Below are 26,489 nucleotides of genomic sequence, written 5' to 3' on the forward strand. Positions count from 1 at the left end.
TGGGAGTTCCAATTCAAATATGTGCTATCTAATCTGAGCGTGTCCTGTTTTGACATTTTGATCGAGAACTGTCACTAAGTTTTATGGCGGTTTAATAATCATGCACTGCGTGCTATTATAGAACATGCAAAAGAAAGCTTGGAGCAAACTTCTAAGTTTGTGTTTTATTATAGTTTTAAAAAAGCATTCATAACTCTTTCAAAATAACTAAAACAGTATGTTTAATAAAAGTTTTATTAGCGTTTTCAAAACCATCTGCAAACATATGGTCGAAAAAAAATATAAGCATTCTGCATGACCATAATAAAACCGTCATAAAACGAGCTGCACAAAAAAATGCCATAATTAAACCATAATAAAACTTCCTAATGCTAGTTGGCATAATCTGTGTTACTTGGGTGGTGACACCTTATTGAAAGTGTTTTAAAATTTAGATCGAAATGAAGAAAAACCTAAATTGTGAAATTATTTCGACACAGGGGCATTTTAAGGAAAAATTCATAGGGGAAAAGTTCATATAACGCCCCATGTGGCTAATACGCGCCACCTTTGTTTTGAAGAATCTGAAACATTTGAAGCCCGCAAAATATTACCAATTTGTTTTAAATGCTGTGATTGGTCATGGCAAGTATGAATTTTTCCTTAAAATGCCCCTGTGTCGTGATAATTTCACAATTTAGGTTTTTCGTCATTTTGATCTAAATTTTAAAACACTTTCAATAAGGTGTCACCAAGCAGAGAAAAACGAATAAGACAATATTTTCTGACACATCGATAGAGGAGAATCTAAACTATGATTTTATGTTAAAAAATCTTACTGAACTCGCAAAGGAATGCTTTTTATGGGTGTGTTCTATCACGGCCCATGCGCTCGTTATAACGCGCCAATCGTAGTAGGCTGAAAATAGCATGAATTTTTCAAAAAGGCTAATTTTCATTGAAAATGAACAAAAAGTCTAAAACCATATTTTGAGCGTTAATTCAGCCCAAAAAATCTACTTTTCATTTTTTTTAAATTTTGATTAGTCCATTTTGATTTTCTTTTCAGTCAAAGTGTCTGTAAGTATTGGTGTGTTTTTGGTCTTCGGCTGCTTTCGGGTGTGTTCGGCAGCTAGGCGCATATTGAATACACAGCGGCGCGTATTTGCAACACAGTTTTGTTCTGTGGCTTTGAATATGGTTTTTAAAAATCAAGTTTTTGAAGCAACTATAGCAATTTGAGTAATAAAATATCATAGACATTTGTAGAAAACACTTTTCTTCAACGATTGCACCCATTTTCAACACAATTTGTACGTGGAATACATAGAAAATCAGCAATTCGCTTAGGTGGCGCATAATAGGGCATGTTCCCCTACTTGCCACGACCAATCACAGCATTTAAAACAAATTGGTAATATTCTGCAGGATTAAAATGTTTCAGATTCTTCAAAACAAGGGTGGCGCATATTAGCCACATGGGGCGTTATATGAACTTTTCCCCTACCAGTGGGTTGGTCGCGCGCTTTTTGCCAAGTATTGGACATCGTGCTCCTTCTGCATTAAAAATAAAAATGATTAGTTTTTTCAACGAAATACTTTATCTCTTCGAAAAAAAATTAACTTCTTTAATGCTTCATCGCTGGAATTTGGAGTCAAATACTTTTCGCGCGCTACGAAAAATAATGAGCAAAAACCATAACAAATTCGAATTTGACTGATCGATTGCTGGTTTTTCAGCAATGAAGATCAAGTGCTGGAAAAGTCAGTAAGAAGGAGAATGTTTGCTGGTTTCCAGCAAAAATTTGGATTGTTGGACTTTTCAAACATTAGTTTTTGCTGGAAACCGAGGCAAAAATTTACTGTGTATCCACTAAAAACTCACCCTTGACTTGACGTCTGGTTGTTGAAGTATATAGAAGACTAAGAATAATTGTATTAATCTAATCAAAGTTTGTGAAATAAAGTCTCACCTTGCTTCAGCGTACGAAAACAAACATACTCCAATTTGACAACTCGATTGCTGATTTTCCAGCAAACTAGATCCTGGAAAGTCCACACAGCAAATTTTTATTGCTGGAAACCAGCAAAATTTTGCTGGTTTTTGTAACGCTGGTTTTCCAGAAAAAAGAATTGCTGGAAACGATCAGTAATCTCAATTGCTGGAAAAATCAGCAATCTGGAAAATGTGCTTTTCTGGAAACCTACAAAATTTGTAATTTAATGTTCGGTTGAAATTGATTTGTTTTTATTGCTTTACTATTTTTTTCCATAAATTATGAATATCTGCATTGTTTTGTTTCATTTATTCATTTTATTAATTTTAAACTATAGTTATGACACACAAATTTTTTTTTTCTAATTTACATTTTTTTCTGTAGCTGTAAATTCTATCACTGATTAATTTTGCCGTGGCGCACCAGCAGCTGCGTTTGGTCATTCTCAAACCATTATTACGATTTCATTATTCTGAAAAAAAAAAATTAAAATTACGTCAGTTGTATTGTAAATATAAGGTAAAAGGGTATTCTTACAGATTCGTCTCAACATGTCGATCATACGAAAATAACAAGTCCCCAATTTGACAGATCGATTGCTGATTTTCCAGCAATTCGAATCGTTTGCTGGAAAAATCAGCAAAATAAATCATGTTAGTTGGTTTCCGGCAAAAAATTTTGCTGGGAATCGAGGCAAAAATTTACTGTGCACCAATTTGAAATCCGATTGCTGATTTTTCAGCAAAAAATGACGAAAACACAATTGAATGCTGAAAATCTAGCAATCATAAAATCGATAAAATTTGGATGCTTTTCAGCATTTTTTTTTTTTGCTGGAAATCGAGGCAAAAATTTTGTGTATCGTGTTTATCATCATCTCCTGTCATCAGCAATCATTGATCCATTGTTCTCGATTGCAAATTGGACACGAAGCAGATGGAGAACCAAAACAAATCATGTATTGGTTCTGCGAGATAAAGCAGCATAATTTTTCTGCTGGAGGAACGGATTTTGACGGATCCGAAACCGTAAGTATCAACATAAACAAATATTACTGTGGCACGATGCACTGTGGTCCAAAAGAGCTAAATGTGGAACTTTTTTCGAAGCACCTCTGATTTTTATCTTACCTCTTAAGTGTCTTCAGAACATTTGTTTCTTCAAACATGCTTCATAACTTGAAAGCATCAAAAGTTAGTCAAAGCCCACTATAAAAAAGTTGAAAATTCTAACTTTTTTATTTTAATAGATAGAGCTTTACTTTCTTTATTTATTTATTTAGTAAAGTTGTAAATATACGTGAAAATATGAAACTTTGTTGAATACATCAAAACTCTATCTCTTTTCAGAGCAGAGTTATAAAGATTTTATTTTGAAAGTTATTTAAAAGTTAGTTTTTTTAACTTAACTATAATTAGATGAGGATTTACATGAACAAGATGTTCTGAACATTTGTTGGGACATTCAGATCACACGTTTTGCATAAGGTTTCAGCATTCTACGACGTTTCCTAGCCAACTTATTGCAACTTTAAGTTTTATTTTTACTCAACTTCACGAGCGTTTATTGCAAAAACGTGCTAGTAAATTTTTCAAACTAATCAACCACATTGAAGCTTGAACTAAGTATGTAAAACAAATTGGTGTTGTTATCATTTGTCTCCACGAACTTATATTTAAACACAACAAGAATATATTTGATGTGTTTTGCGTGTTTCCTTGTGCAAAACGTGTGATTTGAATGCCCCAACAAATGTTCAGAACATCTTATTCACGTAAAGCCTCATCTAACTATAGTTAAGTTTAAAAAACTAACTTTTAAATAACTTTCAAAATAAAACCTTTATAACTCTGCTCTGAACAGAGATAGAGTTTTGATATATTCAACAATGTTTCATATTTTCACGTATTCTATAACTTTGTACATAGTAGAAAGTAAAGCTCTTTCTATTGAAATAAAAAAGTTAGCATTTTCAATTTTTTTATAGTGGACTTTGACTAACTTTTGATGCTTTCAAGTTATGAAGCATGTTTGAAGAAGCAAATGTTCTAAAGACACTTAAGAGATAAGATTAAAGACAAAGGCGCTACGAAAAAAGTTCCACTTTTAGCCCTTTGAGACCACTGTGCGATGGACGGTGCGGAGAGGGGATCTCATCTTATCGGCCACAATCCGAGCTAGAACAGGCTTCCTACTGGCTTAAGCACGCATGATTTTCCAGTCCAAAGTTTTGTTCATTAGACCCGGTTTCAGCTAAGAATTTCGAATTGATGTAGCAAAATTTGATTAAAAATTCAGGCTCAGTATGATATTTTAAATTTAAATTCTGAATACAGATTTGATTCAAAATTCAGAACTAAGAAGTTCGAAATAAGTTCTCTGTTTTAAGACTTTAATCATTCATTCAGAAATTGGAGTGAAAATGCAAATGAATTTTTAATAAAATTCTGGTATAAGTTTGAGATTTCGAGTTTTGAAATCAAATCATTAAATTTCAAAATGTAAAAATGTAAATAAGCTTGAGATTCGAAATTCAGATTCATTATCAGGATTGTCAATGTTGGAAAAGTTTTTGTCAAAGACTAAGACGAAAGTGACAATTTTCGTAGAGCAAATGGAATGCTGGAATTATTTTTTACCCTTTTACATTTCAACGTTTGAACGCCCAATAAGTCTCACTGCAATTTTTGCAGTTGTGAATAACTTTCGAATTACAAAATTAAAACAATAAATAAATGAAGGTATTAGGCAGTTGATTCTAAAACGGTGAAAAACATAAAAAATGGAAATCCGCTGGCCACCCTGATTTAGATCACTTCAATGCATAGAGCATCTGTATCCGTGCTCTATTCTTGTGTCTAATTTATATCATAATGGGAACAACAGTAGATCCAACCCAGTGATAAAAATAGCCACCCAATTCGTAATCTTTAAACTCTTAAGTGGTTTAGAACTGCGTAAAATTGGATCCAAATCTGCTCAGTTTTGGACCAATCCGTATATCAGTTCTAAAAAAAGTTGAATTCAAACGGAATTTGGGTCTAAACCGGCTGTTTTGACCACGGATACAGGTGCTCTTACTTCTTCCTTTTACGCCAAATGACTCAGCGAAATGTTGGGGAAAGTTCACCATTTGTGCACGGCATTTTTTAAGCTTTTCCAGGAAAATGCTTTCCATTTTCACGGATATTATGTAAACTGGACCTCACGAGACGATTTTTTATGTTAAACTGGATCTTTTTGGTCATTTTTGTAATTTTTATCATTCTTTTTTTTTTATTTCTTGTCATTCCTGTTCAAATCTTGGTGCTAGTTGGCACTGATACTTAAAGTTTTCCCTGTTTTTTAGGTTTTCGAGTTTTTTTTTATGAAATGCAATACTTTCAGTCGACTTTCACCAAAAAGATTGATTTTCGAAGTAACACTTAAATCTCGACGTTTTCATAATTTCAAAGTCATTTGGCTTCAAAATTAAAATTTCTATTTTCCCGATTGCAAGCCTTTAGGAATCAGGTTATTGGCAAACTTTCTATTTTTTACAGTCAGGTGTCTATTATATGACATTTTTTCGCTGCATGCCATGCTCAACAAGCTGATATGATTTATCGACAAGCAGGCGATGGCATCGCGAAATAAATGACCTTACAAGAATTCCAGAGAAAACCAACTGCCTCATATCGCTGACCGTGTCATCGTGTCACAAATAGAGGTGGAAGAAAAAAGTGAAATCTTCTCGATTACAGCCCAAACGGAACATCCCGTGATTCCATTTCACCGGAAATCATTTCGCTACGAAAGCCAAAGCCAAGCGGCGGACCCCACGCTCTGTCCGAGTGCGGCATGACACTAATGGCATTTCTCCCCCCTCCCCCTACTACATTCACACACCCATCCATTCATATGTTTTCCTCAAATGGGAGAAAAACTCGGCAGCACGTGAACAAATTGCAACGAACTCGTTTGTTTTTCTTGATCCAAAATCGGAAGCCCGGTCTCCTCTTCTCACTCACTTGCTCACTCACCGACTGACTCTCGTTGGTATCGGTTTTTCCGATTTTCCGAGGCATCTAAGGAAAGGAGTGAGAATTTTATGAACATCGGCAGGCAGCCGGGCGTTTGGTAGTTCGTTCGTGATCCTTCCCCCTGCCAAGTCACGGCAACTCGTCACGTCACGCCACACGCTTTTTCAATGATGGTATGTTTTAAAATTAGTCTGAATTTTTTGTTGTTCTCCTTTGTAGGAATAATTCAAACGGTTCAATTTCCCGCACGGTTTCGGCGTTGTTGTTTGTTGTTTTTTGTCCATGACTGTTTTCGGGACCTGTTTTGATCTTTTATAGGATAAATTTCGTGTCAAACAGAAATTTAACGCTACTATATCATCATCTATTTTTAGTGCTTTGAAACAGAAATTTCTTTTCCAAGGTCATGGTTTAATCGAAAACGCTCGGACAGTTTCAACTTTGACCTACCTCAGACACAATTAATCCCCTGATCTAACTTTGCACGTGTTGCCTTTGTTTTTAGGTGAAAGCAAAATTTCAATGCCAAAATCATCAAACCACCGACCGGCCAATATGAAAAATCACTCAACCGGTGATGGATCAGAGCAAAAAATATACCGACCATTAGCTTTTTTCGGTCTGCATGCTCTAACACCTCACAAAAACGAAAAAAAAATCACACTAGCGGCTTTTCCTAACAGCAAAGGTAGAAAATTGGCGGGACTGATTTTTTCCTTCCTGTTGCAAATTTTGCAATTTTTCTCATCCTCCGTGTGGGATGTGTTTGAATCGATGGATGGTTTTCTCAAATCCTTCGGGATACTCTGATTTTAATGGATTGAATAAACATGGCAATCCGATCGAATAGGAAAAATCAAGTTTGGGATGTTGACGGGGTTCAATTTTTAATCAAGATTTAACTAGGATGACCTATATTTAACTCTTGAATAATGAGGGACTCAGGATGGTTTGAAGGCAATGTTCCGAAAATCAATCATTTTCACTGAGCCATGCTTGACTACATTCAGAGCCAAAAAATCAAAGCAGTCAAATTTTTCTTCTTCAACCTAATCATACAAACAATCATGCATGACAACGACGCTTCTGTATTTGAAACACTTTTGCAATACATGATGTGGTAAAGAAGGGCACCTACTATCAGCATGCTGATTTCCTTCCTTGACGACTTTCAACCTTTAGGATCATAACTGATATGTATCAGTTCTGAGCGATCTATGTAGGCTTTCAGATGATTTTTTATTTTTCGCTTTGCCTAGAAGGACAAAATCATGACTAGGTAACCGCAATGAACTGTCCAGCATGTGCTAAAGCTTTTTTGAACATGTGGTCCTGGTTATTATTCAGATTTTTCGTTTTGAAACATTAGTGATCGTCTATCCATAACGAGCATTATCAACAATGATGCGAGGATAGACGTTCGGGAATGATTGAGGGAGCGACATTCAAAATGTATCACCAAGTATGTCGATCACCGTCGATTAGCCACGTGACGAATAGCAACGGTATCCTCCGATGGGGCATGGTATATTTTCTTGTATCAAGTTAGTGTTGATTTTCGACATATATTCAATGGGTACTTTTACCACGTGCGTATCACAGCACTCGGAGGTAGCATCATTCTAGCTAGAAACCATTCCTGATGGCTTTTCTTGAGCGATTTTCCGAACATTGTTCGAAGGGTCTTTATTCTACGAAGTGTGGTTTGTAACTAAAGTAAAGTGAAAAGTTTTCACTAACAACTAACGGTTGTTTGTTATCTTGATTGCTTTGATTTCACCCCCTCTCAATCCGTTAGTCCTAGCATGGATCGCAGCTCTTGAAAACGGGTTTCTTCCAAACCTTCGGTGAACAAGTCGGTCAACTGGTATTGTGTTCCAATGGCTTCGATCTGCAATCGTCCTTCTGCAACATGGTCTCGTATAAAATGGTGCTTCACGTCGATGTGCTTGGTTCGCTTCGTTTCGAGATTTTTGGCCATACCGATACAACCTCGGTTGTCCTCGTAAATGGTGACCGGCATCTTGAAATCCTTTACCTTCATGTTTTCGAGAAGCCCGGACATCCAGATAGATTCTGCTGATGCTGCGCTTAGGGCTACATATTCTGCTTCGCTTGAAGACATCGCCACCGTCGTCTGCTTTTTACTGGACCAAGAAACCGTTGAACCGAAGACCTTTAACGTGAAACCGCTCACCGATTTCCGATCCTCCGAATCAGCAGCCCAGTCTGCGTCCGCAAATCCAATCAGAGCTTCCGAGTTTTCGTCACGTTGATATTTCAGAGAAAGTTGGGGCGTTCCTCGTAAATATCGGATGATCCGCTTCAGGGCCTGTCAATGGGTCTTCTTAGGATTCTGCTGGAAACGTCCCATGTATCCCACCGGAAAGCAGATGTCCGATCGTACACATAGCATGGTATACATAATGCTGCCTAACAGCTCTCGATACGGTTCCTTCGTGGTTGGACTTTCACGGCTCAGTTATAGTCCTTTCTCCATGGGTATTTTGCAAGCATTGCAGTCGGCCATACCAAATCGCTGCGATAATTTCCTTACCTGAGCTTCCTGTGATAGCGACAGATATCCTGCATTTTGGTCGTAGGTTAACTTTATTCCGAGAAAATGAAGCTTCACCGCAGTCAGTCATTTCGAACATTGCTGATAATTCTTTTTTGAGTTTTTGGATTGACACCAACTTCCTTCCGGCAATCAGCAGGTCGTCGACATACAAAATGATGTTTGTATCATTTTACAGCTCATCTTCTTTCTTGTACCTTACGTACAGGCAATAGTCGTGGCGTGATCTAACGAATTCCAACTTCAGTAGTTGTCCGTTGAATTTTTCATTCCAGCAGCGTGGTGATTGCTTCAGCCCGTACAACGATTTTTGGAGTTTGCAAACCATGTTCCGTGGAGCCACAACACCATCTGGTACAGCCATGTAGATGTCCTCACGCAGATCTCCATGCAGGAACGCCGTTTTAACGTCCATTTGGTGGAATTTGAACCTATAGCGCACTCCAACCGCCAAAACCGTTCGAATCGTCGTGAGCTTTCCCACGTCCTTTCGTAGTCCGCTCCGGGGCGTTGCAGGTACCATTTTACCACGAGACGTGCCTTTTATCGTACTGCTTAGCCGTTCTCGTTCTCTTTCATTCGGAAGACCCACTTCGACCTCAGTGGTTTCACATGTGATGGACAAGTTTCGAGCCTCCATACACGGTTGGCATCCATGAATTTCAGTTCGTCCTCCACAGCATTCAGCCATTCCTCACGGTCGTCTCTGGTCGCGACATCTTTGAAGGTATCCGGAACGTCTGTAATGTTCGAGGCGACAGAATTTGCACTAAACCCTGTAAAGAAGTCGGGAAAATTTCCGGGGAGCTTGTGCTCCCGTTCGCTGCGCCTCAGCAACGCTTGGCCTCCGTCCTCGAGCTGTTCTAATTGCAAAGGGAGCGCTCCGGTATCGTCAGTTTCGTCGGACAGTCCATCTTCATCAGTCAGTTCGTGAAAATCAGGTTCATCTGACTCTTCCTCTTCATCAGACGCCGTTGCAACGTCTTTAGTAACTAGGGCTTCATCTGCATCAGGGACTTGGATGTTAACTCCCCCCTCTTGCTCGTGAGGGAATACCACCATCAGCGGCTTGACTTTCTTATCTCCGGGAGGCTTCTCGAACGGAAAGTTGTTTTCGTCAAACCTCACATCACGAGCAATGACGATTTTTCTTAAATTCCGGTCTCACAACCGGTAACCATTCGGCGCGTAACCAACCATGACAACTTCACGGCTTCTGGCATCTAGCTTTTTACGCTGCTGACTCGGGACCCACGCAAAGGCCTTGCACTCAAACACACGGAGCTTCTTTAGACAGGGTTTGGTACCGTACCAAAACTCAGATGGATTCTGTGGCATCGACGTCTCGGCCACTTGGGTCAACAAGTCAACAAGGCCTTGGTGAGAGCTGCTGTCGGACTTCGGTTGACCAAGTATACTGCAGTAAGGACAGCTTCACACCACATCTGCTTGGGAGCTTTCGCATCGATAAGCATTGCACGGACCTTCTCAACTATGGTTCGGTTGAACCTCTCCGCCACGCCATTTTGTTGAGGAGTGTACGCCACCGTCGTCTCGAGTTGGATGCCTTTTCTGGAATAATAGTCCTTTTGCGCATTAGAAAGATACTCACGGCCTTGGTCAGAAGTAAATCTTGAAATCTTGGTGCCAAACTTTGCCGTGACCATCGCTTCATACTGCTGGAACTTTCCAAAAACTTCCGATTTTTTCCGCATCAAATACACGACCGCAAAGTGCGTGTGGTCATCGATGAAGGATACAAAAAATCTGGAACCATCCCAGGCCAGGGGATCGATGGGCCCGCAAACGTCCGAATGGATTCTTTCTAGAACCCTAGAGGCTCGCTGACGAGTTCCGCTGAAGCGATCACGACACTGTTTCCCTTGTACACAAGCATCACAGAAATTCAGCTGCTCTCCTTGAAAATCGGCACCCGTAACCAGGCCGTTCCTCTTCATTGCCTGCATTCCTTGTTGACCCAAGTGGCCGAGACGTCGATGCCACAACTCATAGGCTTCAGACTTGCACAGGTTTGCTGTAGGTACTCCGACTTTGACTTCCAGTTCATATAGACCTCCTCTGAGATGAGCCGTGCCGATAGTATGTCCTTGTTTCTTGAGAAACGCAACCTTTCCGGAAAAATTGACACCAATGCCTGCCGCAGTCAATTTCTTCACCGACATTAAGTTGTCGCGTAGCTCTGGAACGTAGAGGACCTCCTTCATGTTGATGGGAAACTGCTTTGTGGAGTTTCCGGGAAGCAACAATTCCAATTGTTTAATACGTTTAAGACTGTATTAAATTATTTCTGTAATTTACAAATTTTTAGTTTGTTTTCTCTCTAGCTATTATATAGAATGCTTACGTTTAATGCTTATTTGATGAAACTCCTCCTTATGTAGTTCGACTTCAATCTCTGGTGCAATCGTTCTAACCTCCAAATACAAAACTACCTCTGCCTCAGACTCACGTTGGAAATCCTGAACCTGTTGTGATTATATCACTGTTAAGTAAATTTTATATACTTATATTCATTTTCAGCAGATCACCTAATCACCGACGGTTATTCCAGATTAATATCGGAACCTTCTATCTACTTTCTCGTGCTTTAGGAACTACTGTAATTTTTATAATTTTGTAAAAAGAGTTTCACATAACAATGTTCATCTTCTCAACTTACGGTAACGAATTAACTTTCTCGTAACGGGAAAATATATTTTAGAATAAAGTGAAATATGGTTTCGCAATTTATATGACTGCGTTCAACTTTTACTCTGCATTCCTAGCTTAGAAATGGCGCTAAATTTAATCTTCATACCTAGCTTTTATAATTATTATTATTATTCTACGGGTTGTATTTTCGAACATCATTGATGCCGGTTTACCGAAATGTCACAGGCCTGCTGTTGAGTTTCGCTGAGATAAGACGTGTCGACTACCTGTCGCGACACTCCCCCCAGGTATGCCATTTCAATGGTTTACTTCTTCTTCACGTCGGACATCGAGAACGGCTAACTTTACAGCAGGGCGTTCATAGATTCCATTAGATGTTTGAATAACCGCTTTTCTAACTTCCCCATCGTTACTAGGTTCCGCTGATATCACTCTTCCCATCGGCCAACAGTTCCTTGGTAGATCAGGATCTACTACTAGCACAATGTCCCCAGTTTGTATTGGTTTAACAGGATCCAACCACTTCGACCGCTTCGTAAGTTCCGGTAGGTAATCTCGAACCCATCGCTTCCAGAATACATTGGCCTCTGCCTGTGAAGACCGCCACGTTTTTCGAAGTGCTGCAATACTGTCGTCAAAGGTTGTCGCAGGTTTTAATCCGTTTGATGATCCCAGCAGGAAGTGATTAGGGGTTAGGACGGGAACATCTGAACCTTCCGAATTAATATGAGTAAGCGGTCTCGAATTGATTGTGTTTTCGATTTCAATGAGTAAGTTTCTAAGGATTTCGTCTGTGAGTTGATGTTTTGGTTTGATTTGATTCAAGTTGCGTTTCACGGTTTGAATCATTCGTTCCCACGAACCGCCCATGTGGGGTGATGCCGGTGGAATAAAGGACCATGACGTATCTGGACTTGATATCTCTTGAGCCATATCGTGTTGATTTACATCTCTAAGTGCCTTCAAAAGTTCATTGCTTGCTCCTACCAAGTTTGTCCCACGGTCACTAAACATTTGAATCGGTACCCCCCTCCTTCCCATAAAATTACGAATTGCCATGACACAGGAGCTCGTTGTCATAGAATGGGCAATTTCGATATGCACAGCTCTTACAGTAAGACATGTCATTAAAACACCCCATCGCTTTTCGGTACTTCGTTTGACTGTTACATACAAGGGTCCAAAAAAATCTATCCCGGTGAAAGAAAAGGGTCTCGTGAATGGTGAAAGTCGTGATACGGGAAGATCACTCATCGGTGGTGGACAAGGTACGGCTCGAAGATTCTTGCACACCTGACAATTTGCTTTGACTTTCCAGTAAAGACTTGTTAGACGAGGAACAATGCGAAATTTCAGGCGTATTTCATTTATTACCGTTGCATGGTTACGATGATAAAATTTAGTATGATAAAATTGTACTATTAACCATGCCACATGGTGATCTTTAGGCAAAATCACAGGATTCTTAGCATCCATGCTCACAGCTTCACATGCTCCGATGCGTGTCCTGGCTCTTAGAACTCCATTTTTGTCCAAAAAAGGCCACAGCGCGTATATTTTACTACTTTTTGGGATGCGTTTTTCGGAATCAAGGGTAGACGACAGTTTATATATTTCTTCTGTGAAAACTTCACGTTGTGCTAGGCGAAATAGAACTGTCTCACCTAATTGTAATTCTTCTCTAGAAAGTGGCCCAAGCGATTTCCGTTTGCTCTTTGGACAGGTCTATATCTCAACACATAAGCAGCAGTACGCCGAGCAAAGTTCCATGTTGAGAACCGATGCAAATCCATTATTGGTTCTGAAATACGAATAATTTGGTGATTGAGGACAGGTTTGCGTAGTTCTTCATTTGTGGTTCCCTTAACTTGTTGAGTCGGCCACATTTCGGCATCTTGCTTCAAAAATTCAGGGCCTATGAACCATCTGCTGCTATTGGAAAGGTCTGGATCACGATGCCATTTTGTACCATCGTCTGCTACATTTTGATCCGTTGGTATCCATCTCCATTCTTGTATTTGCGTAAGGTCTAAGATTTCGCTTATCCGATAACCGACGTAGTGAGAATAACGTCTATGATCGGACCTTATCCAGCACAGGACGTCTCGTGAGTCGCTCCAAAAGACTTTTTCGTGAACTTGCAACTTCAAGGCCATTTAAAAGGTGTCACAATGAATACCCCCTCAGATGCAATCGGTACATCTTATCCTCCACTTACCACGAGCGAAATTGAATCATCCAAAAAATTATCCCCCATAAATGCACCCATGTCCAAAATATCAGAAACAGTCGTTCTCCCCATCGCTTCTTTTTCGGTTAATCAGTCGCCCTGCCGTGTTGTGGAAAGCTCAAACAATCTAGTTAGTTCAGAAAGTTGTGCTCTAATAGAATCGAAAAGCGCAAATTCCAAATCGTTGATTCCTAATAATGCCAAATCTTCTGTTACCGGAACTATTCCTAAACGATCTGCTGCCTCTGCACAAATTCCACTCAGCGGTCCCTGTAATCAAATTTGCGAAGTTCCTATAGGACAACGACCTAAACAACAAGCCCCCAGTTCAACAAAATCTTCAGTTCATCGTCGAGCTAATTTGGAACTGCAAAGATTGGAACAAGTCCAACGATTGGAAGAAGAAGAGCATAGGCGTAAGATGGACAATCTTAACAAACGATTCGATTTGCTCTTAGAAATGGCTAGCAACTCGTCTCAGGTATCCGTCGATGGAACAGATGTATCGAATACTGATAAGGTAGCACAGTGGTTAGACGAATCAGGAAAGCCGGAACAGTTGAAGTCGTATGATGTCCAGAGACAACCAGATGATGAAAATGTTTCTCAGCTCGCTGTTGTTCAAAGACTGGATTGCAAACAGCCACGTCCAACAAGTTCAGTCCCTAACAATCGCGATCAAACGAATTATCCGACTATGCAACCCATTAGCGCTGGCCCCTTTATCCCACCACATCGGTCTACTCCGCAGAAGGTGGATGCCCAAATGTCTCAGAGAAATTCCTACAATCACCATGATCTCTCCAGCAGCCAAGTAGCCGCTCGCCAAGCAGCTTCTCGTGAGCTACCCGGTTTCAGTGGAATTCCAGAAGAGTGGCCTTTGTTTATTTCTACATTCAGCACCACTACTCAAATGTGTGGATATACGCAGGACGAAAATCTCATAAGACTTCAACAATGTCTACGAGGTAAAGCGCATGAAGCAGTTCGGTGTATGCTAGAGAGGCCTGCTGTTGAGTTTCGCTGAGATGAGACGTGTCGACTACCTGTCGCGACACTGCTTGTTGCTTTCGCCGTTGATCGCTCCAGCCTTACGAGCGACAATCGATTCTCCATCCTTCGCCACGTTGATGGTGATCGGTTGAGTCAAATTTCGAATCTTCGAAAAAACGTTCTTTGTATTGACTAAATGATCGCTTGACCCCAGTCGAGCTTGAAGATCAACTTGCAGTCACATCGTTTGGAACCACCTCGATTGATCACGAAACTCACTGCATTTTTCTGGCTTGCTGAATTAGCTTCATCTGCAGACTTCTGACGGCAATCCTTCTTGAGGTGACCTCGCCTTCCGCATCTGTGACACTTGCCATTGAACTTGGATGACTTTTTGGTCTTCTCACCCGAAAAAGCAGCTAGTTTCAGTTCTCCATGACCTTCGCTACGTTCCATCGGCTTCATGTCCTCGGCCAGTAGGCGTTGTTTGACAACGTCAATTGTCAAATCTTTTTCCGGAATGTTTTCCAGCGCCGTTACCAGGGGATCAAATGAATCTGGCAACGTTTGAAACAACAAAATGACTTGATCAGCTTCATCGACTCTTGTGTCGGCCGTCTTCATTTGCCGGACCAGGTCATCAAACACTAGCAGATGAGGTCTTAACGGCTCGCCTTCCTTCAGTTTCAAACGGTTCAATTGCTTCCGGATGATGTGCTGCGTTCCGATCGACTTCGTCGCCAATGTCGCCTCCAGTGCCGACCACATCTCCTTTGCTGAAGATTTCTCCCGGATCACTTCCAGGCACGCCGACCGAATCCAGGTACATTTTTAACCCGGAAAGTATATAAACAGTATTAGCAGGGGAGCCCATAACCTCTTGAATAATGAGGGACTCAGGATGGTTTGAAGGGTCTTTTTTTTTTTTTTTTATAATTCTTTATTTGAAACGGCTCATACCTTCAGGTTTTAAGGAGCCAAACTCGTTTTTGTTTTTACAATTGTTTGCTTAGCTTAACACTTTGAGTTTAAAGAAAAAGATGATAGAAAGGGAAATATGAAAATAAAAAGAATTATAGACGGAGATCGATAGCTTTTAGAAAAAGGTAAATTTCGAACATGTAGTCCAAGTCTAGCACAGCTAGCACGTCTCTCACTGGAACGTTAGGTGGTTTTCCTCGGGCCCGGAGGGAGTCTAATAAATTCGTTCTGGCGACAAGATGGACCTCACACGACCAGACAATATGCTCGATGTCATGGTAACCTTGGCCGCAACTACACAAATTGCTGCCAGCAATGTCAAAACGATAGAGTACCGCGTCTAAGGAATAATGATTGGCCATGAGACGGGAAAATATACAAATAAAATCCCGAAGTTCAATCTATTAAACCAGGGTTTAAGGCTTACCTTTGGGATAATCGAGTGAAGCCACCGACCCAATTCATCCTCGTCCCATTTGCGCTGCCAGTTGACAAGAGAATTTCTCCTAACTAAAAAGAAAAACTCGTTGAAGACAATCTCACGCTGATACGTGTCGCCTTCCTTCGCCCCCACCTTTGCCAGAGAGTCTGCCTTCTCATTACCCACTATCGAGCAATGAGAGGGAACCCAAACAAAGGTGATGGAAAAGCGACGTCTTGTTAAAGCACTCAAAATATCCCGTATCTTCTCAAGGAAGTATGGTGAGTGCTTTCCCGGTCTTATTGAGCGGATTGCTTCAACAGAGCTGAGACTATCTGTTACGATATAGTAGTGTCCCGCAGGCCGTGAAGCGATGGTGTCCAAAGCCCAAAAAATTGCTGCTAACTCTGCTATATACACAGAGCATGGTGACTGGAGATTATAAGATGCGCTGAACATTTCGTTAAACACTCCAAATCCTGTTGATTCCTCTATAAGTGAACCATCGGTAAAGTACATTTTATCAGCATCGACGTGTCTATATTTAGCATCGAAAATTCTGGGAATCAGAAGTGGGCGGTGGGAGTCCGGTATTCCACGAATTTCTTGCTGAATAGACAAATCAAACTGGACAGAAGAGTTGTCGTAGTCTGGGATGTAAACACGAGTTGGAGAATACGAAGAAGGATTTACCTGCATGGACATGAAGACATGGTATATAGACATAAATCTGGTTTGAAAATTTTGCTCAAGTAGTCTTTCGAAATTTACAATCACCAATGGGTTCAAGACCTCACACCTGATGAGGAATCGGAGTGATAATAAATTAAATCGATCTTTTAGTGGGAGTATTCCTGCCAAAACTTCAAGACTCATGTTGTGCGTTGAGGGCATACAACCCAAAGCGATGCGAAGACAACGGTATTGGATACGCTGGAGTTTTATGAGATGAGTTTTGGCAGCCGACTGGAAACAGAAGCTACCATATTCCATCACTGAGAGAATAGTTGTTCGATACAATTTTAAAAGATCTTCTGGGTGAGCTCCCCACCAGGTGCCAGTGATTGATCGGAGAAAATTGATTCTTTGTTGGCATTTTCCTTTCAGATACTCAATTTGGGCTTTCCAGGTGCACTTGGAATCAAACCAAACCCCAAGATACTTAAAACACCTCGATTGAATGATCGTCCTGCCTAGGAGTTGAAGCTTAGGCTGAGCAGGTCTACGTTTCTTAGAGAAAACAACCATCTCCGTTTTCTGTGGAGAAAACTCAATCCCAAGCCCCAAAGCCCAGGTTGACAATCTGTCTAAAGTATCTTGTAAAGGTCTGTGCAGATGAGATTCAGTAGATCCTGTTACAGATACCACGCCGTCATCTGCGAGTTGTCTTAGAGTGCAGCCTTCAGAGAGACAACTGTCGATGTCACTTACGTAAAAGTTGTACAAAAGTGGACTCAAACATGAACCCTGCGGGAGGCCCATGTAAGAGGTTCTTCTAACTGCAATATCACCGTGAGCAAAATTCAGATGTTTCTCACAAAACAAGCTGTATAAGATGTTGTTCAATAGAGGAGGCAGACCTCGGGAGTGCAACTTGTCTGACAACACCTCTATTGAGACTGCATCAAAAGCTCCCTTTATGTCTAGAAACACTGAAGCCATTTGCTCACGTTTTGCGTACGCCATTTGTATCTCTGAAGACAGCAAAGCAAGACAATCGTTTGTTCCCTTGCCCCTTCGAAATCCAAATTGAGTATCTGAAAGGAGGCCATTTGTTTCTACCCATTTATCCAAACGAAACAAAATCATTTTCTCCATCAATTTCCGAATGCAAGACAACATCGCTATTGGACGGTATGAATTAAAATCGGACGCAGGTTTCCCAGGTTTTCGGATAGCAATAACTCTCACTTGTCTCCAATCTTCGGGAACAATGTTATGCTCCAAGAATTGATTAAATAAATTCAACAAGCGAAATTTGGCGGCATCCGGAAGGTTTTTCAACAAGTTGAATTTTATTTTATCAATTCCCGGAGCTGTGTTGTTACAAGAAAGGAGAGCAAGTGAGAATTCTACCATCGAAAAGCCGCAATCTAGATCGCATCTATTCGGTGGCACACTTCTTATGATTTTTTGCACAGGTGTGGAATCTGGACAAATTTTCCGAGCGAAATTGAATATCCATTTATGCGAATGTTCTTCACTTTCGTTCGTGGAAGAACGATTACGCATGCTCCGTGCTACATTCCATAAAGTGCTTAAGGATGTTTCCCGCGACAAACCACCCACAAAATTACGCCAATGCGCACGTTTTTTTCCCTTGATCAGGTTTTTAAATTGCTGCTCAAGAGAAAAATACGTGTTAAAGTTATCCAGGGTTCCGTATTTTCGAAAAACTTTAAAGGCGTTCGATTTGTCCACGTAAAGTTTGGTACACTGACTGTCCCACCATGGGTTGGGAGGCCTTCGACGAACAGATGGATCTAGGATGGGTTTCGTTTGAGCACCAACTGCACAGTCGAAAATCAAACGAGAAATAAAGTTATATTCCTCCAACGGAGGTAAAACCTCCATGGAGTTGATAGCTGAATTAATTGTGTCCGAAAACTTTTTCCAGTCGATGTGTCTTGTGAGATCATATTCCATATTTGTTGAATTTGAAGAATTGACCCCATTGGTGATGGTAATTTTGATAGGTAAATGGTCACTACCATTGGGATCAGGGATTACCTTCCACTGGCAATTCAATGATAAAGAATTTGAGCAGAGTGAGAGGTCAATTGCACTTTGTCTTGCAGGAGGTTTAGGCACCCGTGTTTTTTCACCCATGTTCAAAACTGTTAAATTGAAACTGTCACAAATGCCATAAATAAGATAAGAACGTCTATCATCAATTTGCTCCCCCCAAACAGTTCCATGTGAATTGAAGTCACCCAGGATCAACCTTGGCTCAGGGAGCACTGAGCACAGGTCCTCTAGGTTACTTCGATCCACTGCAGCTCTATGAGGCCAGTACAAACTGACAACACATAAATCCTTACCTCGTATAGTTGTATGGCATGCAACAGCTTCAATTCCTCCTGATAAAGGGAGGTGGATTCTATAAAAGGAGTGGCGCTTATTGATCCCCAAAAGCACCCCTCCATAAGAATCGTTGCGATCCAAACGGATAATGTTAAAATCGTGGAATGAGATGTTTGATTGAGAAGAAAGCCATGTTTCTGAAAGGGCAAAAATATCGCAACTAGTTTCATGAAGAAGAAATTTGAACGGATCCAGTTTAGGAATGAGACTACGACAATTCCACTGTAAAACAGTGATATCTCCGACCTCTGGGCGTAAATTAGCCATCGAGAGAGATAAACACTGAAAGAAGGGGCCAAGTTTGCATCAATTGCATTAAAAATGTCTTTAATACCGGAAGCATAGAGGTAACAATGTTTTTTATTGATTCCGAAACGTTTAAAAAGGTGAAGATCCCATTTAAAATGTCAGATAATTTGAAAATTCCAGATTGACAAGTTGATTCTGGTAAGATTACGTTAGGAGAGGCAGACTTAGAAGCTCTCGCAATATCTGGTGTATTCTGTGGAGTCATATTAATACGGAACCCGGGAGGGACTTGTTTTTCTTTCACCATAGATGTCAGTTTTGGCTTAACACCAATTGAGGGACAAAATGTTGGAATTTTTTTTGGGATTTTGGGGCTCTTTGGTGCTGGTCTTGAGCGTTTTCTCGAATTAGCTACAAAAATGACAGGATGATCTTCGTCGGTAGCATCTGATTCTCCATTGTCAACTGACAGCGCAGAAAAAATGTTACTCGAATGAGATTGGATCGGGGGCGCCGCGCTCTTCAATATAGCGGCATACGACCGTTTTGACCGTTCCTTCAAAGAGCGCTTTTGGCTATCCCAGCGACTCTTATATTCCTCGCACGAGGAGATATCATGGGGTGAGCCCCCGCAATAAACACATTTCTGCTCTATTGCTGAGCACGCTCCAGCCCCATGATTCTCCCCGCATTTGGGACACCGTGGCTTGTTACAACAGTGCGACGCAGTGTGTCCCAACTTATTGCAATTTTTGCAATCCATTGGGCGAGGAACAAAGAGTCGCACAGGCAGCCTCAATATTCCGTCAATCAAGACATAATGAGGGAGGGCGGTACCCGCAAAGGTCACACGAAATGAGCCTGAAGGTGAGTACCCTTTGACTCCATTTACGACGGTGGCAGTTCTGAGTTGGCGGCAATCCAAGATTTCGACCGAAGCCGAATCGAGGCTCTTGAACTTACCAACGCCGTTGGATTTCACGTACTCTGCCTTCAGACTCATTTCAGAAATCACGCCCTCGATCTCTACGTCTCGAGACGGAATGTACACGTGGTACTCTAAGTTTATGAAATTGCTGGCAGCAATTTCATTTGCGGATTTCCGGTTAGCTACTTCGACTCGCAATTTGTTAGGTCGCACCTTTTTAATGCAGGTTACGGAGGACCATCTCGCCAGATCTCTTGTGATCTGAACCACATTCAATTGCTTTCCATTTTTTTTGGGCCGGATAAAAACCACCCAAGGACCAGTGAAAGTAGAGCTCTCAGTGTAGACTCGGAGTCGGGTAGCTTTACTTTCAACTGAGGATGACTCAGAATTAACATCCATTGGAGAATGAAATTCATTAGAAGGACCCGCAACAACCGAATCCTCTAAATGCTCCTCATCCTCATAGACGCTATCCTCCTCATCCTCAGTTGAGGGGATTGACCCCCCGCCTTCGTTCATATTTCTTCAAATATGAACGAAGCAAACAATGTTCGAATTATAGAGAAAAAGATAGTAAAAAGAAAAGAGAAAAATAAAGAAGAAGAACTTACAATTTTTTCCAAGCACTTCTTAACGAGCTAATTTTCTTGAGTGTTTTTTTTTCTTCGGTACACAACCACGTTTTCTTTCGTTGATCGCAGCCGGCCCTGGCGATGACGACGGCAATGATTTTTCCTCGGTTGGTAGATGATGGCTCGATTCACCGGGAGAGAATGACCAATCGGATTCAGACTCGTGCAATGCTTCCGTTATCCGGTCACGGCCATTAATACCGGATCTATCGGACAACCACCCAAACAGTAATCAAACCCGGAATAATTGGAAGGAAACAATTTGCACTCCTCTGCTGATGGTCCTGGTGCTGATGGTGACGACAAGACAGCCTGATGTTCCAGCCAGATGTGGGGATTGCGCACCAGCGCTGCCGGGGGAAACACAGCTTGTCACTTCTGTTGCTTAATTGATTCGGCAATTGACGACCGAATGATGCAGGATAACTGCTTGTGGAAACTTCCAACTTTTGGTTCACTTTTATGTAAAGCACCCGATAAATAGCGAAACAAAAACACATCCGCACTTGCCAAGCTACTCTTTGAAGGGTCTTTATTCTACGAAGTGTGGTTTGTAACGAAAGTAAAGTGAAAAGTTTTCACTAACAACTTAGAGCTAGTTCACTGGTGTTGGGAAAAAGTGGTAGAAATTTCGACACTTACGGCACATTTTGAAAATTTTGCCATGCAAAAACATTTTCAAGATCTGTGACCTTCTAGTTTTTTTACAACACGTGTTGTATTTTCGCATGCTGTGATGCAAAAATAGCAATTTTTCTATAATCACATACGGCTGAAATAGAAACAGTGTTGTAAAAAATACAACGCCCCAAGATCTTGAAAACATTTTTGCATGGTAAAATTTTCAAAATGTCAAAATTTCTACCACTTTTTCCCAACACCAGTGAACTTGCTCTAACGGTTGATTGCTATCTTGATTGCTTTGATTTCATTAACAAATTCTGAATTGCCATTGATATTTCTATGTTGTACCAATAAGATTCGCTAATATGTTAGAAAGTTTTGTCAAGAACATTTCAATAATTTTTTTTAACTTTGTCGTGGCAAGATTGTCATCCAAAATAACTTAAAACTGACGTGCTATTTCCCACATTGCTTGAAGCAGTGCATTTTTAGGCGAGCCATTAAGTGGTTTTCAGCAAAGTTCAGAAAATGATTCTGCCCGAGGCATGAGTGGAAAGCAGGAAAAATGCAACTTAATTTATGGTCGGTTAGATTTCTCCCGGTTCCCATTCGTCATCCACTTGACCTCGTCTACTAGAAGCCTGGTAGCCATGCTTGGTATAAGTAGCACACCATTTTTCCAATAGATCAGTGCGGTGTGGTGACGTTTTTTTCCTGTCGGTCTAACCCTTTGAAGTCCTTCACAGGGAAGCTATCTTTCCGGTTCCTGGAAAATACCAAAGTTCAAGCTCAATTTAAAACATTCCTTCAGCTGCACAAACGAACGGCAGTTTAACCTTGTTTTCAGTAGTCGAGACTAGGTATGCGGTGAGAGTTGTAACGTTGCAATTTCACAATTGGCCATCATCAGCCAGCGTCATCATCATTCGTGGATGAAATTTAACTGCTATATCTATATCTATGATACTATATGTAGGTATGTATTTCTGCTCCAGGGCTCTCTTTCACGCTTAGGTCGTTTGGGTTACGACTTATATTGCGTCATCGCATTTTTTTTTGTATTTAAGAAATTAAACCTACTATGAATGTAGATAATTTGTAATTGAAAAGTTCATAAAAAAAATTTTTGAGGACCAATAACCTTAATTTCAATCAATAATCAACTTTTCCCTTTTTCTCTCTATCTTTTCTCCAGAAATGCATAAAAGTGCCAGTGACACCCGTTGCCTGATTTCACCACGGATTCGCTACATGGAGCAACCGCTTTGACCGTTTCAAATTCGGTACCACTAAGTTTGGCGTAGCAGCAGCATTTGTAAAGACAACCAACAGAAGCAACAACAACAACACGTAACAACATTCGTAGCCAGGAGTTCGACTTTTCGGTTCGGATTATCATTCATTTCCACAAGCCAACAACAGTAACAGCAAAATCAACAACACATCTCTACATATTGGATTCGGTTCAGTTTGATTAGTACGGGCCATTGCAAGTTTGTGTAAATTGGGGAAGCACTACTAGCCACCAGAAAGGGCAAATTGAAACGAGCGATTTCCGAGTCCCGTCGTAGTGGTGTTTTAACGGAGGAATTGCATCGATAGCGCAAGCTTTTTTCCTTTAAAAAAAGGCCCATAAATCACTACTTCTTGGAGCGGAACCTCCAAGAGCCGTACCACTGCTACAGAACATTGGAGTAACCCTTTGGATCAACCCCTCTTCAAAACACACATTTTGTGCTGAGCGTCCAGGCACGTACCAGCCCATCAGCTTTCCGCTTCAAAAAACCTAAACTCCCCAGCAAACGATGGCTGTTTTTACAAAACTCTGCTTACCCGATATTGTCAAATTAAAACGCTAGTTAGTAAAGACTCTGTCCATCCCCGTTTTTGAGGAGGTCATCTATAGAATTTACTAATTTTAACGTTTTTCTAGGTACAATATCAGTTATATTTTATACTTTTTTACTTATCGGTTAAGCCTTTTTTCACGAGCCACTTTTTTATTTAATTACCATAAAAAGTACACTCATAAGCAGTAATATAATTAATTAATAATTTTAATATCATATCTTTACTGAGTACTAAAGCATAGAGCTTAGAATCTAAGTTCTTGAGTTAAGTGGTACTAGTTCTAGCCATTTTCCTTTTTGGAAACGGAACTATTTGTGTACTCGTGAGTATCGAGCATATTGGTGGCTTTAAAAGATATCGGAAAGCAGTTGGTTGAAGACTCTGGAAGGTAAAAGACGGCTATCGATTACTTAAAAGCGCTCTTAAAAATATCTCATTTCTTCCTGTGTTCTGTACTATAACGGCGCAAGTAATTATTTGCCTTGCATAGCACATCTCCTTAAGACTCCACTTACACACCCCATCTGTTGCTTCCCTCGCTCGAATAAAAAAAATCGTTGGAAAACGCAAGCCCTCGAAACATTGTTAAAACTATCGACAACAAAAAAGGGAGAAAAACTACAACAAGGCATCCACGATGGAACCATTATCTCCGGAAATTCTATGGCTCGTCATTTTGGCATTTGTGATCGCGTTCATCTTGGCATTCGGCATCGGCGCCAACGATGTGGCCAACTCCTTTGGTACCAGCGTTGGTTCCGGGGTGCTGTCGATCCGCCAGGCCTGCTGGCTGGCAACAGTTTGCGAAGTGTCCGGAGCAGTTTTGATTGGTAAGTGGTAATCATCCTTTTATAAGTGTTTAGTTAGAATCTGATTGAGGAATTCAAAACACCACAAAAAAGTTTTCTGAAAATACATCAAGGTGTTTAATTAATACGGTTTTCGTGAACGATGATTTGAGACATGAGACATAAAAAATGTGACTTTAGGCCTGATACATGAGACTCAAAACATGACACATGAGGCATGTCTCATGTCTTATTTCTTATGTCTATCGTCTCACACTCACATATCACGTTCCACTTCTCACGTCTTACTTCTCTCGTCTAATTTCTCATGTCTAACGTCCCCCGTTCCACGTCTCACGTTGTACATTACACGTTTCACTCCTCACGTCTCATGAGAAGTGTCTGTTGGAGTAGGCCGATCTTAGATGAAACTAATCACAGCAATCGAGATACTCCAATGCCATTAGCTCATAAGTTTTTTCAATCATTCGCAAATACAACTTAAATCTTTCAAGACGTGTTTCTTAAACTCTTAAACCCCATACTTTAACACCATGCTTCAAGGGGTTATGGGCCCAGTCAGGAAGATTTGAAGAACCGAAGATGTTTTCTGTAGTTGGAAGTTCTGGCGGCGTTGATGGTCCGAGCGCTTAAATCTCAAGTCTACCCGGAATCCAAAGGTTAACAGGCCGCGATCACTGGTCCAGTTGGAAGTTTGGAATTGGAGGAGCTGTGGGATGTGGTGAAGCCGACCGTAACTGCTACCGGTGCGAGCCCAACGATTGATCCTAGAAAAGATCGCAAGGCGAAGGCGATGATAATGCTTTTGGATCAGATTAATTATATGCACGTTCAGGAAGCCGAAACTGCACATGAAGTCTGGTCGAATCAAGCTCGGTGGATCAAGCTCGAAATGGTGAGTGGTACTTCGACTCAGGGGCCACATCTCATTTAACCAACGACGAAAATCTGCACGAGAATCGGTGCCGAGGCAGTGGTACAGTGGTTGCTGCCAATCAAGAAGCGATGGAAGTTGTGTCCATCGGAGATGCGAAGCTGAAGTCACGAGTCAAACAAGGTGAAATCAAAGTTCGAAATGTCCAGTTCACTTCGGGTCTCTCGACAAACTTAATGTCTGCTAGCCAAATTGTCGAGAACGGCAACAAGGTCATCTTCGAAAACAGCGGGTGTGCTGTTGTCAATTCCGACGGAGAGGTTTTCGCAACCGGTCAGAAGTCCCATCAATCTTTAGCTTACTCGTCCGATGGAACTCAATCGATTTGGCACAGCAGAATGGGTCACCTACACATAAGAAGTCGGAAGCAATTCCGAAATGGCCTGGTATTCGGAGTCCAATTTCAAGATGATGATGGGCATGCTTGTAAGATTTGTCACCTTGGAAAACAAACCCGTTTACCTTTCAGCAAAGACGGTTCACGAGCGAACGAAATGCTCGAGGTTCAGACGTTTGCGGGCCGATGGAGAAACCCTCGATTGGAAAGAATCGGTACTACATCACGCTTGTTGACGATAAATCCAGGAAGATCTTCGTCTATTTTTTTGGCGACGAAGTCCGAATCCGAGGTGCTACAAGCGTTCCAGTTCTTCCACAGTATGACCGAAAGACAACAGGGTTGCAAGATTAAGACCATTCGAACGGACAACGGGAATGAGTACACAAATCGAGGTTTCCAAAGCTTCTTGGAACGACTTGGCATAAAACACCGAACAACCACTGATTACACCCCGGAGCAAAACGGCTTGGCGGAGTGAGTCAACAGGTCTATCGTCGAACGAGCCCGGTGTTTACTCTTCGAAGCTTATCTTCAGAAGCGCTTCTGGGCAGAAGCGGTGCCCACATCTGTTTACCTGTTGAATCGATCACCAACCAAGGGTCACACCAAGACGCCTGTGGAAATCTGGTCAGGAAGAAAGCCGGATTTATCGCATCTGAGAATTTCCGGAACTACGGTAATGGTTCATGTTCCGAAACAAAAACGACGCCAATGGGACGCCAAAGCTGAAGAATGCATCTTTGTTGGTTAGAAGGAAGAAGTCCTTGTTGGATAAAGGAAGAGCAAAGTCGCAATCAACATCGGGTGTCATCAGGGTTCAACATCCTCAGCCGGTGTACATACAGCTGGACTTTGAGGAACCGGTGGTCCACCATCTTGCACGAAACTTTCCAGTTACGCCTGTGAGGATGGTTCCGATTACTTTACGAAACGTTCCGGAATCCGAGGGTCCCAAATCGATGGAGGACATTCTTACCGATGACGAATCAGACCGACAACTACATCCTTTAAGTGACGTGACTATTCCCACTGCGCTCCCCCCGTACTTGTTGAGGCGCAGCGGACGGGAGCGCGCAGTTCCAGGCAAGTTGCTTAACTATTTGATTGTTTTCAAAGGTAGCATACCTGCTCGTGAAATTTCAGCTGCATAGCACGAGCCAA

General features: G+C 41.2%; 1 protein-coding gene across 2 annotated transcripts in view; it reads left to right on the forward strand.

Moving 5' to 3' along the window:
• Positions 1-26,489, forward strand: part of LOC129750573 (sodium-dependent phosphate transporter 2) — a 163,839-nt gene that overhangs the window by 130,863 nt on the left and 6,487 nt on the right. For both annotated transcript variants that reach the window (XM_055745540.1, XM_055745539.1), the window contains exon 2: positions 22,590-24,075. In XM_055745540.1, the coding sequence (XP_055601515.1) occupies positions 23,883-24,075 (193 nt within the window). In that variant the 5' untranslated portion in view covers positions 22,590-23,882. The remainder of the gene's footprint in view (positions 1-22,589; positions 24,076-26,489) is intronic.

Source organism: Uranotaenia lowii, chromosome 3 (genome assembly GCF_029784155.1).
Source record: "Uranotaenia lowii strain MFRU-FL chromosome 3, ASM2978415v1, whole genome shotgun sequence".
Classification (NCBI taxonomy): Eukaryota; Metazoa; Arthropoda; class Insecta; order Diptera; family Culicidae; genus Uranotaenia; species Uranotaenia lowii.